Source organism: Meleagris gallopavo, chromosome 4, assembly GCF_905368555.1.
Source record: "Meleagris gallopavo chromosome 4, MGAL_WU_HG_1.1, whole genome shotgun sequence".
Taxonomy (NCBI): Eukaryota; Metazoa; Chordata; class Aves; order Galliformes; family Phasianidae; genus Meleagris; species Meleagris gallopavo.
The window spans coordinates 52980031-52995931 of record NC_139407.1 but is presented as its reverse complement, the minus strand read 5'-3'; the positions used below and the strand labels follow the sequence as shown (position 1 = coordinate 52995931).

General features: G+C 34.8%; 1 protein-coding gene across 3 annotated transcripts in view; it reads left to right on the top strand.

Annotated features, from left to right (window-relative positions):
• Nucleotides 1-15901, top strand: part of RBPJ (recombination signal binding protein for immunoglobulin kappa J region) — a 94496-nt gene extending 78595 nt beyond the window's left edge. For all 3 annotated transcript variants that reach the window (XM_010710320.4, XM_085223353.1, XM_085223354.1), the window contains exons 4-11: nucleotides 2183-2348; nucleotides 3898-4072; nucleotides 5535-5672; nucleotides 5866-5978; nucleotides 7183-7323; nucleotides 10175-10330; nucleotides 10981-11084; nucleotides 11195-15901. In XM_010710320.4, the coding sequence (XP_010708622.2) occupies nucleotides 2183-2348; nucleotides 3898-4072; nucleotides 5535-5672; nucleotides 5866-5978; nucleotides 7183-7323; nucleotides 10175-10330; nucleotides 10981-11084; nucleotides 11195-11510 (1309 nt within the window). In that variant the 3' untranslated portion in view covers nucleotides 11511-15901. The remainder of the gene's footprint in view (nucleotides 1-2182; nucleotides 2349-3897; nucleotides 4073-5534; nucleotides 5673-5865; nucleotides 5979-7182; nucleotides 7324-10174; nucleotides 10331-10980; nucleotides 11085-11194) is intronic.

Genomic DNA, 15901 nt, shown 5'->3' with positions numbered 1-15901 from the left:
ATGCTGCAATGAGGTCATCCTGCAGCCTTCTTTTCTCCACTTTGTGCTTACAGCAGTAAAGTACTGCATTCTGGTGTCAGATAACTATAAACTCCAGCATTTTGCTTCATTACTGGTTTACTGAAATTATTGTCTTGTGCAACTGCTGGAGAAGTGTTACATTTTACTTTTGAGCTAGTTTGTTGTGTAGGTTTTCAGGTTCATGAGAGGTCAGGAAACATCTGTTTTGCAAATCGGCAAGTTGCTACCTGTTGTGTTGGTTCTGTGTTCTGCATGTTCAATTGGAAGGAAAAAAAATCCCAGAGCCTTCATCTGGCCCATAGTTACCTCCAGAGAATCAAATGCAAATAGTTAACACTGATGCAATAAGCACATGAAAAAATATTGTTTGGTGAACTTTGAGTAACTTGCTTCTACAAACAGATTTCCATTAACTCATAATTCCATAGTTAATTTTATATTCCATTTATATCCTTGACAACAGTGTGAAGGCAATAAAAGGAACAAATAATTGTTATGGTACATCTCTGGTGAAGTGGATTATTGTAATGGAGGAAATACAGCATTTGATTCTGAATTAAGTTTGAAAAGCAATCTGTGTGAGCAGTTCCACTAATGAAATTAATGGGTTTTTCAAACATGCAGATTTTTTTGACCTCATATAGAAGTCTACTTTCTATAAATTCCGTTTTGCAGGCAATCTTTTTTTCAAACCATGGAAAGTGTTGTGGTTTGAAAGATTTTCTTAGAGATTTAAGCCATATAGTATATTATATATAGTAATTTTGGATGTATTTTAAAAAGAGTGAGAAGTTGAAGTGCCAAATAAATTAACAGTGAAAATTTTTCAAGATTGCTTGGTGTTTGCCTGCAAGGGTCTATTTTTGCTGGTTATCATAACCACTGAAATTTTGAATTGTAGCAAAATCTTTAAAAGTTATTTTTCGTTTTATGAACAAGGAATAAATATTGACTATGTGGCCTAACTGAAATGATTACCAATCTTTGCATTTACTTTTATGGATTTTTACTGTTTATGTTTTTATTATGTCTGTTAAGTCAGGATTTTGGTTTTCTCTTTTTAGAAATCTGTTACTTAAAAAAGCATCTTATGTCTTTGAAAGATAATTGTGCTGATGGACTGAAGTGGTGAAGTTTATTAAATTTAATTTTCAAACTAAAGCTGATTTATGCTAATAAAAGCTTACATAGTGTTTAAAGAATTAAGAATTAAAGAATTACGCATGAATTCAGTTGCTCCAGAGGACATTTTGGAAATGTTGTACCTACTTACAGGAATACAGTAGGAGATGTCATTGAATGTCAGAATTGTCAAATTAAGTACTACACTTCAATGTGAAATAAATGGAATAAGAAACTTTTTCAGTTTTCCTTTCCTTTCATGCCTCTTTAGCTTTCTTATAATTATGGTATGCTAATAGTTCTTTTGCTTTTTCAACTTTGATTTTAACTAAATAATGTTAAAAACACTGCACCTCTAGGTTAAATTAAAACCAGAAGCACTTAAGGCTGTCCTTTTAACAATTTGCAGAAACTTCAAGACCAATACATGGCATTAAAATGCTTTTCTTTTGAAGTTTTTGCTTTAAAATAGCATCTAGAATGACTGCTAAAGAATAAATAATATCTAACAATTACTGCTGAAGGCACCTGATTTATTTATAAACAGAAAATAAATTTTTGTTTGAACAGAATAGACTCCCTCCTTTTCCTTTGCTAATGATAAAAGCCTAAATATTTAAAAATTGCAGTTGCTAGAGCTAGATTCTTTAAATTATTTGGTAGTACTGATGTGTCTTAATCATGTTGATTACAAAAGCAAAACATTGTCATCACTTGGAAGACTTCTCTACTTTCTTTAAGAGAATTTCCTTTTTGTGAGGGTAAAAAATATTTTTATTTTGTAGGGATGGAGTTTGTTTCCTATTTCCAGTGGAAACATGCTCAGTGACAGGGCATCTAATGCTGTTTTTCCTTGTTTTTTCTCTTTTTTTGATTTGTGTGTTAGAAAATCTTTAAGGCTAATGAAAAGCATACATACATAAACTTGACTTGTATGGCAAGTTGACTGAGAAAGCTTTGGATCTGCAACAGTTTGAGTGCTTGTTTTAATTTTTTTCTTAAAAATTGGATGTAATTTCGTAATGTTTTTCATTTTCAGGTTCTTTTGTCCCCCTCCATGTGTGTATCTTATGGGCAGTGGATGGAAGAAAAAAAAAGAGCAAATGGAACGGGATGGCTGCACTGAGCAAGAGTCACAACCCTGCGCCTTCATTGGAATAGGAAACAGTGACCAAGAAATGCAGCAGCTGAACTTGGAAGGAAAGGTAGAAGTGTAATAATGCATTAAGAACTCCACAAAGGACATTATAACTACGCAATGCCTTTCAGGACATGCATTGGCTTATTTTAATTTTAGTTCTTCTGTAGCAGATACTAAATGAGTTGTTTAAAAAAAAAAAAAAAAAAAGCCTCAAAGATATACAAAATGATGGAGTCAATGGATGTGGTTCATGGAATTACAGCATGGTGCTAACTTTTCATCTGTAGGGTCTCAACTCAGTCAATTCTGTTAGGTCATTTGGTAGGCCTCAGTGGTTAACTGAAGTAAGGTTGCTTGCCAGAACTCCTTGTCTGTCTCACTGGTTTGCATGAATGGATAATATCAAGGAAGCATCTGAACAACATCTGCTGCTGAAATGGTCATAAAATTCCTTTGCATAAAAATACATTAAGTGCCACTTTATATGTGTAGTACAGTTTTTGTACAATAATATAAATTGCTACCAGATTTTTTTTGTAGTGACTTAAACAACCAGAGTAAGTCTGGCAGCACGTAAGAGCTCATTTTATCTGGCTGTCTAATTATGCAGTATTATCTAGCTGATTACTACAATTTTATTTGTAGCACCATCTCCTTAGAAATGTTTTGTGTGTTACTGCGTGTGTGTTGTTTTTTTTTTTCTTCCAAATATACAATGGAATCCATCTAAATTCCATATTGCATTTACTCTTAATGTTGCTGCCATGGAAGATCAAGGTGATCAAGCTAGGTCACCATGGATTAGATTATTTGGATTTGAACAGATTCTTTGAATGGTTCTGAAAACTGACTTGTTACTTCCATGAGCAATTACTGACTGCAGGAGTTTTCACAAAATACGTGCCATGTCTGCCTTGCAGCTTAAGCACGTGATTTCACAGAATCCTGCTACAGGTTGTATGGCTTAAAGATTTTTTAGTATAACTTCTCAGAAACATGTTTGTTATACCAAGGTGGACACTGCTCTTGTATATATTTGTTTCTCAAAATGAAAGATAGTTGACGTTTTTCTGGAGGTCTTTAATCTCTTCTTGTTGCCTATCTTAAGCATTTAGATCTTCGTAACTTTCCACTGATTTCAAAACCCAATCCTCTCCAATGCTTTCAAGTAAAGCTTGGTTTAATGTTTGTTTTTGGTGCTGGTAGTGTTTCATTTGTGTTTTTTTGGTTTTTTTTTTTTTTTTACACAAGCAATTTTTTGTGCATATCAACTGTACTCGAATGTAACTTTTAGTGGTGCTCTTACCCTCTCAGATGTGGCTTTGGTACAGCTACAGTCTGTAATCACTTGCTTTCCGGTCTTAGTAAGGAGTTGAATTACTGAAGTAAGATGCTGTACTTCACAAAGCTAAAAAGTAGTTTATAAATGATTTCCATACGGAAGGATTCCATACGTATTAGAAAAAAAAGTGATGTTATTAATGGGGAAGAGAGGAGAAAGATTTTTGATCTGCTTGAGGAACTGGTACACCATTTTCATTCACAATTACATATGGAGTTTCTTGTACTGAGCTAATTTGAAAAAGGGAACAATAATATGTTTTTACCCACAGAATTATTGCACTGCCAAAACGTTATACATATCAGATTCAGACAAGAGAAAGCACTTCATGCTATCAGTAAAAATGTTCTATGGCAATAGTGATGACATCGGTGTGTTCCTCAGTAAACGAATCAAAGTCATCTCCAAGCCTTCTAAAAAGAAGCAGTCGCTGAAAAATGCAGACTGTAAGTATTTTACAGTTCTTTTCTTTCTGTAGCAATTTTGTCTCCATTTTGTTTTAATCTATTGAGATGTGACTACAGTATAAAATATGAAACTTTAAATTAAAAAAAATGATTTTAGGATTATGCCCAGCAATATATTTTAAAATGTTCCTATATTGATTATGATGTCTAGTTTTATACAGTCACAATTATTTAGTAAATACAAAAGATTCACCCAAAACCTTTATTCTGAGGAGTAAATCCTTATAAACAAATTCATAAAGAATGCTCTGTCCCAGCTTTCTAAGCTGTTGAATCCCTTAAGCTGCCTTGATCTGGTGCTTAGGATGTTTTGATCAGTAGTGAAGAGAGAACTTTCAGATTGTGGTAGGAATATTTCGTGTTTCCCAGACTGTACCTCTTCATGTCACAACCACCTTCTTTCTGTCTCATGCCATTTTTGTACTTTTATTTTTAATATATTTTGCACGGTCACTTTTAAATAGTTGGTTAAGAAATCTGTATGATGGTATTTCACCCAGGTTAATTTGCTTACCCTGTTTTTTAACTGAAGATATCTCTGGTGGTATTGGGAGCATTTTTGCTTTTTCTCCGAAGTTTTTACCTGCTACCACTGGAGCACCTCAAGAGATGCCGTTATTTTTTTTGTTTGTTTTTCTCTCTTCACTAGTGCTTTAAAGGGCTCTTCCATCTGTGTTGGGCTGGAACCCATTCACCTATGGAATGTGGATCTCGGGGCTGCTAGCTTGCCACATGAATAAAGGTGGTCTGTTGCTGTGCAGTTTATGCCTGTGGGCTCAGAGTATGCACTGTTGACTTTGTATTCAGACAAATGGTTTTGATGGACAGTGAATATGAACTAAGCATTTTCAGTAGTAAATACCAACAGTAGAAGAAACGTGCCTGTTTTGATGACAGTGATAGTAGCTGAATTTTTTTAGGGGCACAGACTTAGCTTTTTGCCCTCTTGAATCCTGAGAAAGTTCAGATCTGAGAAAATTTCAAGTTGCATGGTTACAATTTTATATATTTATCTGTTTTCATTTCAATTGGTTGTGATTTTTAAGAATAATTTTTCTTTATACTTCAAATGCAGTGACCACTGAGAATAGTCTTAAATATTTCTCGAGGGTAAGCTAATGCTTCTGTTCAAATAATCAATTATTTGAAAACTGTGAACGGAGAATTTTCGGCAAGCACTGGCCCATTTGACCAAGTGGCAGAATTTAGTGAACTAGCATGCCTTTGGAGATCAGCCTCTCTATGTTTCCCTCTTATAATTTTGTAACTATTTTTGGATTGTCACAAATATAAGTATCATGTAATTCAATCAATAATTGAGAATTATTTATTGATTTTCAATATTCATCGGCTTATTTTATTGTATTTGTGACTTCTTACTTTTCTTTGTAATGATAACGAAGTAATTTTATAATCTGAAGTCTGTATGTATTCCTTGCAGTATGTATTGCATCAGGGACAAAAGTGGCACTATTTAATAGACTTCGATCCCAAACAGTTAGCACCAGATATTTGCACGTAGAAGGCGGTAATTTCCATGCCAGTTCACAACAGTGGGGAGCATTTTACATTCACCTCTGTAAGTAAAAATGAAGGAATATATATTTTTAACTTCCCTCCCTCCATCCCCACAAAAAAGTCCTTTGTTTTTCTTCCTTATTAAGTGCCCAAGCACAGATTTGTTTTGTTACCGAGTGTATATTTGATGGAGTAAACATACTGAGAAAAACATTCAGTTAAACAAATAATGTGGAACTTCCTTTTTCATGCAGTGGATGATGATGAATCGGAAGGAGAAGAATTCACAGTGAGAGATGGCTACATTCATTATGGGCAGACTGTCAAACTTGTGTGCTCCGTTACTGGCATGGCACTCCCAAGACTGGTAATGTTTAATTTCTCCACTGTTATAGTTAACTTGTATGTGGCTGCTTAGTGTAATTTATAATTAGGTTTTCACTCTTTACAGTTTTGACTTTATACATTTCATTTTAGTAATACACATTTTATATGAAAATGACATTTGTTTCAATAAAAGCATATTTTTATATATGCTGATTAATGCTATAAGTAAAGGGCAGCTTGTAAATTAAGCACAAGGACCTTTCAAAATTCAAACCTACCAAAGTAGGTTAATCTGCAAGCTGTCATTAAAAAAAAGGTAGGTCTTTTTTAAAAACAGTGATGTAGGTCCCACTGTAGCAAAATATTTTATCCATTATTCTGTATCAATACTTAAAGGATTTGAGACCAGTAGGACAATTTTGTTTTTTGACTTCAGCCTAGATTTAAAAGTATTCTACTGATTTGAAGCCAGAAGATAGTTAGCTAAGAAATCTTTGAGTGCTATGGCTGCTGCTTCTGCTGATGTTGCATATTTCACATGAACTTTTTTTCTAGAAGTTGAGATAAAATTCCAGTATTCCAACATATTTCCACCTCCTGTAAGGGAATACTTTAATTTTTAAAAATAAAATAATACTCTGAATTAAGTCAGCATATTTTTTTGTTCTGAACTGTCAGTTTGTCAGTAACAATTGTTCTTTTCAGTTGGTCATTAAATATTACTTAAAGGTAACTGTTAAGATAACCAATGATTGTTGTACTTCAGTATTATGTTTAAGGCCATCTCAATACCTTTAGAGTAGATCCTTATTTCTCAACTGCTCTGGTTCAGCAGCCAGTCTGCCATAGTTTGTAATTGATACTACCAGTGTTGGAAGCATGTGCTTCTGTAGAAGATTACTGATAGTTGACCTACTGTTCTTTCATTGTCAAGAAACAAACCAGAAGTAGATTTTGAAGCTCAGACTTTTTTTTTCTTGCTGTTGGAATGAGGAAAAAGGTGAAATATATATGCACACAGCGTTTTGAAGGAGTAGTACTGATTGTAACTGTAATATTGTGTACTTAATGAAAAATCATTAGAAATTATGAATCTGATGTTATTAAAACAGGAGGCTTGGAAACTTGAAAACTATGATTGTTCACTTCCTGTACTTAACATTACATACATAATTTTCAGTGTAATCTTCAGTGTAATGAAGTACAGATATTGTCCTAAATGTGCGTACAACTTTCATTCACAGATAATTCGAAAAGTAGATAAGCAGACAGCATTATTGGATGCAGATGATCCAGTATCACAGCTCCATAAATGTGCATTTTACCTTAAAGACACTGAGAGAATGTATTTGTGCCTTTCCCAGGAGAGAATAATCCAATTTCAAGTGAGTTGTTTATCTTATTTTGATAGATGAAAAGCATGGTTGCAGACTTTTCCCAAATATTTACAAATATGTATGAATGTCAGTTTTGTAGTTGGTTTTGAATGAGAATATTTCTTTTGAAAATATTCTCATATTTGCAAATAGAGTTCATTATAGCCTTTCATGATGCACTTAGCTGTGTTGAATTGTCTTACTCTTGGCTAAGTGTAAAAAGTAGAGTAAAGCCACAGAAATTTGATTTGTCAATAAAGAATGTACTGATCTGTCTTCAATAATTTTTCTCTAGTAGGTGGAGAAAATCGTCCCCAGTGAGTTACTTTAATGGGAATCAACCCGAAGGAGTAGCTGCCTAAAAAAATAATAATAGCTTGCATTTTGGTTTGATGTCTCATAATATGGCAGCAGGCTGCTTTAGTCTTGTGTGTGTTAGTGTGCTTTTAGCAGACTTCTACTGTGGTAATTCTAGACAATAGCAAGAGTGGTAATCAGATTTAATCTCAACTGAGAGATCTCTTTAAAGTAGTAAAGGGTATTGAGAGAGAATACTGTATTCCAGGAAAAGCAACGAACTTGGTGAAGACTCAGAAATTTCTTAGAACAGGTCTAGTTTCCAGAGGAAGAAAGGTAGAAGCAGGGAAGTGGAAAGCTAGTGTTTTTAAGGGAGGGGGCAAGAAAGATTGGTCAAGTCTCAGATGACTTCTATCCTAAACTGTGATAGTGAAAAGAATATGAGAAGCTTTGTTCGTATTTCAGGAAACATTCATAACCTAAAGGTCAGAAGTGGACAGGGTCTGTTGTTTCTTCCACTAGGAGATAGCAGAGATACCTATCAATGTATTTTCTTGTAAAGCAGAATGGATCTTTGCCAGGAAGAAAAGAAAGCAGTGAAACAGGAACTGCAGTTTCTCAGAGTCAGCCCTGCTATTGTTTGATCTTTTTCTAACTATTCTGTGGGAAGGACTGAATGAACTAGGAACTCCTGCTACTCTGACAGCTGCTGGAAATGTCTGTGGAACTGCAGGGACATACTAACACTCTTTAATATCATGATACTTGTGGAGCCCAATCTGAAAAGAGATCCAAACTTTCCACGTGGGAGGATGAAAGGAGGACACCCCACTCTTTTTTATTCTACTTGTTGAATAAAATCAGTTAACATGCACATGAGACTGTAATCACTTTTTGGTAACTGGAATCATGACAAAATATAAAATCTTTCTGCCAATGTCAGGAAAGACATCTCATTTTATCTGTTTCTTCCCTTGGACCAGAAGACCAAGACTTGAGAAGAAATCACATCTTTCAGTGAATATTGACTGCTGAGTTTAGTTTCTGAAGTAGAGTCTAGCCAGTCTGTGCTCACTTTGTGGAAGAAGAGCCACTTTTTCATGAGTGAAAAACCACAATTCTTTCATGAGTGAATGAAAACATCCCTGTATAAAAAAATAGAAGACTTAAAGCAGAAGGGATATAAAAAGCCAACAGTTCAGCATGAACCTACCAAAAAAGAGTTGAGATTAAGTTTACTCGAATGTACCAGTCAGATCTCTTTTCAAAGACTCATTCTCTGCAGGCTACAGAAAGGATTATAAATAATGCCGTGCTTGATCAGAGTGTAGTCAGTGTCTAAGAGCAGCATTAGTAGATGCTGTTTATAGAAACAGACAGACCTGGTCATTTTATGAAGTCATAGATTCATAGAATGTCTTGAGTTGGAAGGGACCTTAAAGATCATCTTGTTCCAACCCCCCTGCTGCATGTTCAGTTGCCACTAAAAGATCAGGTTGCTTAGGGCCCCATTTCTTCCTGGCCTTGAACACCTCCAGGGATGGGACATCCACAGTTTCTCTGGCCAGCCTGTGCCATTGCCTCATCACCCTCTGTGGCATTTTCTTTCTTCTTCATGTCAGGTGTTTAGCAGAACTGATGGAGCTAGCCAAGGATATTGTACAGGCTCATTCACTTCTGATATCTGTTTTTGTTTGGTAGGAGTTAAAGCATGTCACTCATGCCAGCAGGAAAATGTCCTTTGTCAAAATAGTATATAACAGTTTCTCTTTTGAAATTGGGCTAGTAATTTATAAGTTTCATATGCTTCTAATAAAAATATCAGTTGGGTGTTAAGCAGAGAAAGGTCAGTGGTTACTGTCCTCACTGCGCTATCTGTCTTGCAAGCTATTTTATATTAGTGGTTTTTAATCTGATCATATCAGAATAAAAAGTCTGTCAGAATTCAGCTTTGATCCTGACTTCATTTCAACTAGCCAATTTGTGTTAGATTTGTGAAGTTTATCTAATGTGAGAGTAAAGTAATATAACTGGTTGGATGGATGGTTGTATATCAAGATGCCCCTAAAGCTTTATGTAAGCAAGCAGAATTTAGCTATTAAAAGTTTTCTAGTCTGTTTTTTTTTCTGTCTGTGATTAACCTATGCACAATTTTCTTATTGCAAAATAATGGAATTGTTCAGAGGGCTTTTGCTGCCATAAAGAAATAGTACATAAAGATGTAAAACTTATGATACGTGATTTACACAGAGATAGCAAAAGTTTCTAGCTTATTTGCAGGGTTTTCATTTTGGCTTCTTCCATGTCTTCGAACAAACATTGGAATATTAGCTTGTTTTTTTCATCTTTTTGTAGATAAATAACAAGTTTTAAATAAGTAAATCTTGGTGCTTGGCCAGGTATAATTCATAAAATGAAAAATATTCAGTGCTTTTTGTTGGAGATGAAAGATGGAGAAACATATGATGAAAATAATAGTATTGTTACTGAATTAGATGTTTTTTAGCTCTCTGATTGTCAAACAGTTCTACAGATCAGATTTCAAACTTAATTTCTTTTTAAGGCCACTCCATGCCCAAAAGAACCAAATAAAGAAATGATTAATGATGGAGCTTCTTGGACAATCATTAGCACAGATAAAGCAGAGTACACATTTTATGAGGGGATGGGACCTGTCCATGCTCCAGTGACACCTGTGCCTGTTGTAGAAAGTCTTCAAGTAAGTGATGTATTTGTTTGTTTATTTTCATAAACTCTTTCACATGAGATGATTCTTATCATACTGACTTAAATGTTATAGTACTTTTGTGGGCTACTGTAGGAGAAGATTTCGACCAGCTTTATGTAAGATAATTACATTGCAATAATTTTTCTCAGCTACATTTCAGAATGTGTATTTATCACATGAATACTATTAATATTGGTCACTTGAGTAATAATATTGTTTTTCTGTACATTAGGAATTTTATTTTTTAAAATACTATGGTGGTGATATCTTTAGGACTTTCACTTCCTTTTTTTGGTTACTTAAAAAAGCATTTTGACTCTTGAAACAGCCATTTACTCATCAAACAGTATGAGGCTGAAACTGTGTTAAGAAAATGTGCTATCTGCTGTTGAAGAACTTAAAGCTCTCCTAGTGTTCTCTGGAAGATGTTGTTCTTTGTATCTTTTTGTATTTTTTTGAGTTTACTTTTTTACAGTTCACTTGTGTAGGTCTGTTTATTTTTATTTCATCCAACTGATATCAGTAGCATTGTTTAGAGTTCATATGTGCACTAAAAAGAATTTTTCTAGGGTATTTTTCTTCTTAATTAAAGTGTTTCTTTTTTGTGGGTTTTCTTCTTTTATACTCATCCTCTCATCCAGTTGAATGGCGGCGGGGATGTAGCAATGTTGGAACTTACAGGACAGAATTTCACTCCAAATTTACGTGTCTGGTTTGGGGATGTGGAAGCCGAAACTATGTACAGGTATGGTGTTTCCTACTACTTTTATGGTGGTTATATTTTACGGGATGTTTTTCATATTGTACGCTCGTTCTTTAAGTTTGGTTTACTAAGTTGACTCTCCTGTTTTTCAGATGTGCAGAGAGCATGCTATGTGTTGTTCCAGATATTTCTGCATTTCGAGAGGGTTGGAGGTGGGTCCGTCAACCAGTCCAAGTTCCAGTAACTTTGGTCCGTAACGATGGCATAATTTACTCCACCAGCCTTACCTTTACATACACACCAGAACCAGGGCCACGACCACACTGCAGTGCTGCTGGAGCAATCCTCAGAGCCAACTCAAGCCTCATGGCTTCCAGTGAAACAAATGCAAACAGCGAGGGAAGTTACACAAATGTCAGCACAAATCCAACCAACGTCACATCATCTACAGCAACTGTAGTTTCCTAACTACCGTTGTTTGTTTGGACTTTAACTGACTTTCAAGTGCTACGTTCAAGAGAACTGAACAATTTTTGTGGTTTCATGGGAAAACACCTTTCCATTTTAGGTGATGATATTTCGAACCTGGTTACCTGCAAGTGCTAATCTTAAATATAGAAGCCACAATAAAAAAAAAAAAAAAACACAAAAACATCCAAAACATAAGAACTTTATTGAAAATCTATTTTTCAGCTGTTTTTTTTTAAATGGGCAAGAAATAAAAATGTGGCTGGGATACATGTTGAGCAAACTAGAAAACATGAACACAACATAGTTTTTATGGACCAAGGAACTTGTATAAGCTTTAGTATAAAAGGTACATTTTCACCATACCTTTTTTGTATCACAACATATAGTACACTTTTGTTACCAAATAGTTTATATTTTTTGTTCTCTGAGCTTTTGCTCCGAAGTATATTCAGGTTCCAAGCCTGACCATGCTTGTATAATCTAATTACCATACTCTTCCAGTTTTAAAAAAAGTATATATATTTTTGGTCTGTGGCTGGAACTGTTCCTTTTTTTAAACTGAAGTCTTGTGACTTTTTATGAACTGAAATTGTTTTTATTTCAGCAAGTAGAACCTTGTAAAGGCCAGCATATTTTTTTTAAGATTATATGAAGTCTGTGCAAAAGCTTTAAAAAATGCCTCTGCCTTGCCTGCAATACATGCAATGTATGTTAACTTTAGTGCTCTGTTTTCAGTCATTGTTAATAGTTATTTCTGTTTTCCTTTTTTTTAAATATATATTTATAGTGATAATTCATGAGGTTCTAACATTACATGAGTTTCGTTTTTTTAAAGGTGACATCTCAAGCAGTCATATTAATGATTGTTCATGTCACAGGCATACGTTGGTGTTTTTGAAGGGTTGTTACTGGGTTACTCTCCCTCTTCCTTTCACAGTCATATTGCATCTGAAAATGTTTCAGAATCTGTTCAGGTTTTTCTATTCTTGTACATAATTTGTATTAAGTGTAAGTTAAATGTTTTATTTCAAAAGTGGAATGTTCCCAATAACTTCATTTGGCAGCATGTCTTCTGTCTTGTTGGCATGTAACTAAAATATCATGAGAAGTATATGCTACAAATAGGATTGGTAGGTGATGCCCTCCATGGCTAAGAATCACAACAAGCATGTTTTTCTCCATAGTGTTCGGTAAATTAGGCCAAACTTAAGTGTAACACTTGTACTGAGAACGTGCTTTCATTGTGAAGTGATCATACCATAATAACTAAAGTAAACTTTAATTACGTAGGAATGGGCAAATAGAAAATCATAAAAGCACTATGAAGATGTCAACTCCTCCCATCCTTATTTCCTGTGGGTTTCTCTTTCCCTGCCAACAGCTTGTGCAACATTCAAGTCTTCTCTCCATCATAAATTTAAGGCTCATTTGCACTTTGACTTTGTTGGTTGTTGTGTTTGTTTTTCATTTTGACTTTGCTGTGTTTTAGCTCTCCTTGCAGACCTGCCTGCTTCATCTGTAATTGAAAGTATATCCCACTAGTTCATTCATAGTCTCAGAACTAGGCGTAGAATCGTAGGACAAGTTCTGATAGTGTGATCTTGAAATGCCAAAATACGAATTTTATGGTGTGTTCAGCCTTTTTTATTCCCTAAAGCATGAGCCACAACTGCTGTGTAAATGTGAACCTGTGGCTTCCTACACTGCGTTGCTTTCAAGCTTACCTGTTGGCCATTTTCATAGGGTTTTTATTTCTGACCACTTACTCCAGTTCCAACACCCACCAACATTTTAAAGCATTTTCACTGCACCATATTTGTGTACTCTGACGCTCCATTTTACTTGTTTGTTTTAGTGCTCCACTGTACATGTGAGAACAATGTGGTTAAAAGAGGAAATTGGTTATAAAACATATTTAGCTAATAGTTTAAATCAGTGCCACTGTCCTTCTGAAACGTGCTTGTATCCTACCACAGGCCTTCGTATTTGCTCTGCTGTATTATGAAACAGACTCCCATGACATAGTCACGATGCTGGTCCTTAGCACTAGTGGATACTGCCTCACCTCATCTCTGTTTCAGTGACCAAGGGCAGAATTCATTGTGGCCTTATCTCTGTTTTAAACTGTTTACTGGCATTTACTTGCAGATGTGTTTACTTGTGTATATGCTATAAAACTTCATGTTAGTCTTGTTGTGGCAGGAATCATTTCACAGTGTTTTTGTTTGAAGCACATAAGTATCTTACAGTACTGTTTAATTCAGAAGCCACAGATTTTCATCGCTAATTAGACTGAGAATTGAAGTGGTGCATATATTGAGTTTAGAAGGATATTCAAGAACAAACCATGATATACACACAATAGGCAAACCATAACGAGTCTTTTGTCCTTTTGTCAGAGGATACTTTAAATAGCGTTTCAGCACTTGACACCTGCTTTTATACTCATTATTTTAAAATTTTTACATGTAAATGCAATACTTTTTATATTCAGTTTATTTGCAATAATTTTGCCCAATAGATATATTCCTTGACTTGTAAAGAACCTAATGACCTAGCCTTATTTCTGCTGTTCTACACACTACAGCTGTCTGGGTGAAAAACAGATTACTAAGTTGTGCTTACAAGACCATTTAAAACCCCGTTTTTCCTTTGGGCTTGTGGCACCGTTTTTGCCAGTAGTTACTTTGTAGTACAGAAGTGGTCTTCCAAATCCTTATCGTTGTTCAGATGTCCTGTTGTTCAGATACATTATCCTCCTGAACTTTTTCCTGTGGGGTGTTACTGTTAGATTTATTGGCCTTGTGAGCTGTTAACCAATTTTCATAATATTAACAATATCTCAACATTTTGATACAACTACTTTTAGAATGTTTCAGTATGGAACAATTATAATTGTTCAAGTCTAGCTGTTAAGTCTGCTGTTAATTCTGTATGCATAGAAACTGAGTCTGTGTTCAGAATGTTGTTATAGTTCCAACTGTAGGATGAAAAAACAAATTATGTGCTCAGATTTAGCTCTGCCTTTTCTTGTTTTCTTCTGTTTGGAACTGCATTTCAGAATTCAACACTAGCATAGTCTTTAATAACCTGCTGCTGCTGTTTTTCTTTCCTAATTATTTGCCCTGAGGGCATCCCACAATCGTGTTAGTAATTATATTCTGTACTTCTTTTCATTGCACAGACTTGTGAGATCAGAATGGTTACCTGAAAAGACATGAACTCAAGTTGTAAATCTGTGAATTCCCATATACAAAATATTAATGCCAAGTAAAACAAATAATCTATGGGAAGTAAACTACCCACTTGTAGATGAAATGACTCCATAGAGGTGTCCATCCTGAAACTAGATCTCTTCAATAATTAACCATATTATTTACTTTATTTCAAAAGCAGCTGTGTTTATGAGTACTGAACAAATGTGTGTACTTGCCTGTGCCAGACTTTTGACTTTGTTTTCAAGCACTGTACTGTGGGATTGAGTGGCAGCTTTGTTAGAAGAATTATATTAGGGTTTCTACTTAACCCTTTTAAGACTGAACTATTTCTTTCCTTTAGAGGTTATAAAGGAGCTGTTCTAACTTTGTAAATGTTCTATGTTCAACATTGCATTTGCCCTGTATGGAGGTGCTATGCTAATATCATTTAAAAAAAAATAATAATTCTGTAGCATGTATATACATTCAGTCTTAAAAGGGTTATTTTTACAAACTGTGCACCTGTAAAGTTTCTTAGCAATAAGGTAGAAAAAATGAGCAAGTTTTTACCGTAATTTTGTAGAGTTAACTGCTCAGTTCCATATTTCATCAAGAAAAAAACCCTGCAATATGGGCAGTTTTGAGGATTAAATAAAAGTGAAGTGTAAACCACGTAAGTGTTTTTTGTCAAGTGTACTGTGTGTGTATATGTGCATATAATATCAGGCTGCATTTTTTTCTACAAGGCTAAAGATAAAATGCCATGTTACTATTGATGTGACAAACCTAACTGAACATCTGTATGATGATTCCGTCAAAGTAGTTACGATTGATCACCTGTTGAACCTTTGCCACGTTTTTGTGGGCTTTTTTTTTTTTTATTTTAACCAAGGAGTGTCTTTGTTTTGGGGTTTCTTGTTGCAAATGAACAGTGAGGTCATCTGTGGAACCAGAACGACGTAAAGAAGACCAAGCCCAGGAGTGGAAAAGTCATCAGTAGTTGTGAGGCTATGCACACTGGACTCCACTTAAACGGGATATGGAATGTCCACCCAAAAAGCTGGCTTCCAAATCTGAGTCTGTTTCGTTATGGCTTGTATAATTGCTGGAGTTAGATAAGAAGCTGTTTTTTTCCAATAATGTAACAAAAGTTCACTTTTTTATATTATTTATTAAATAAGAAAAAAAGAA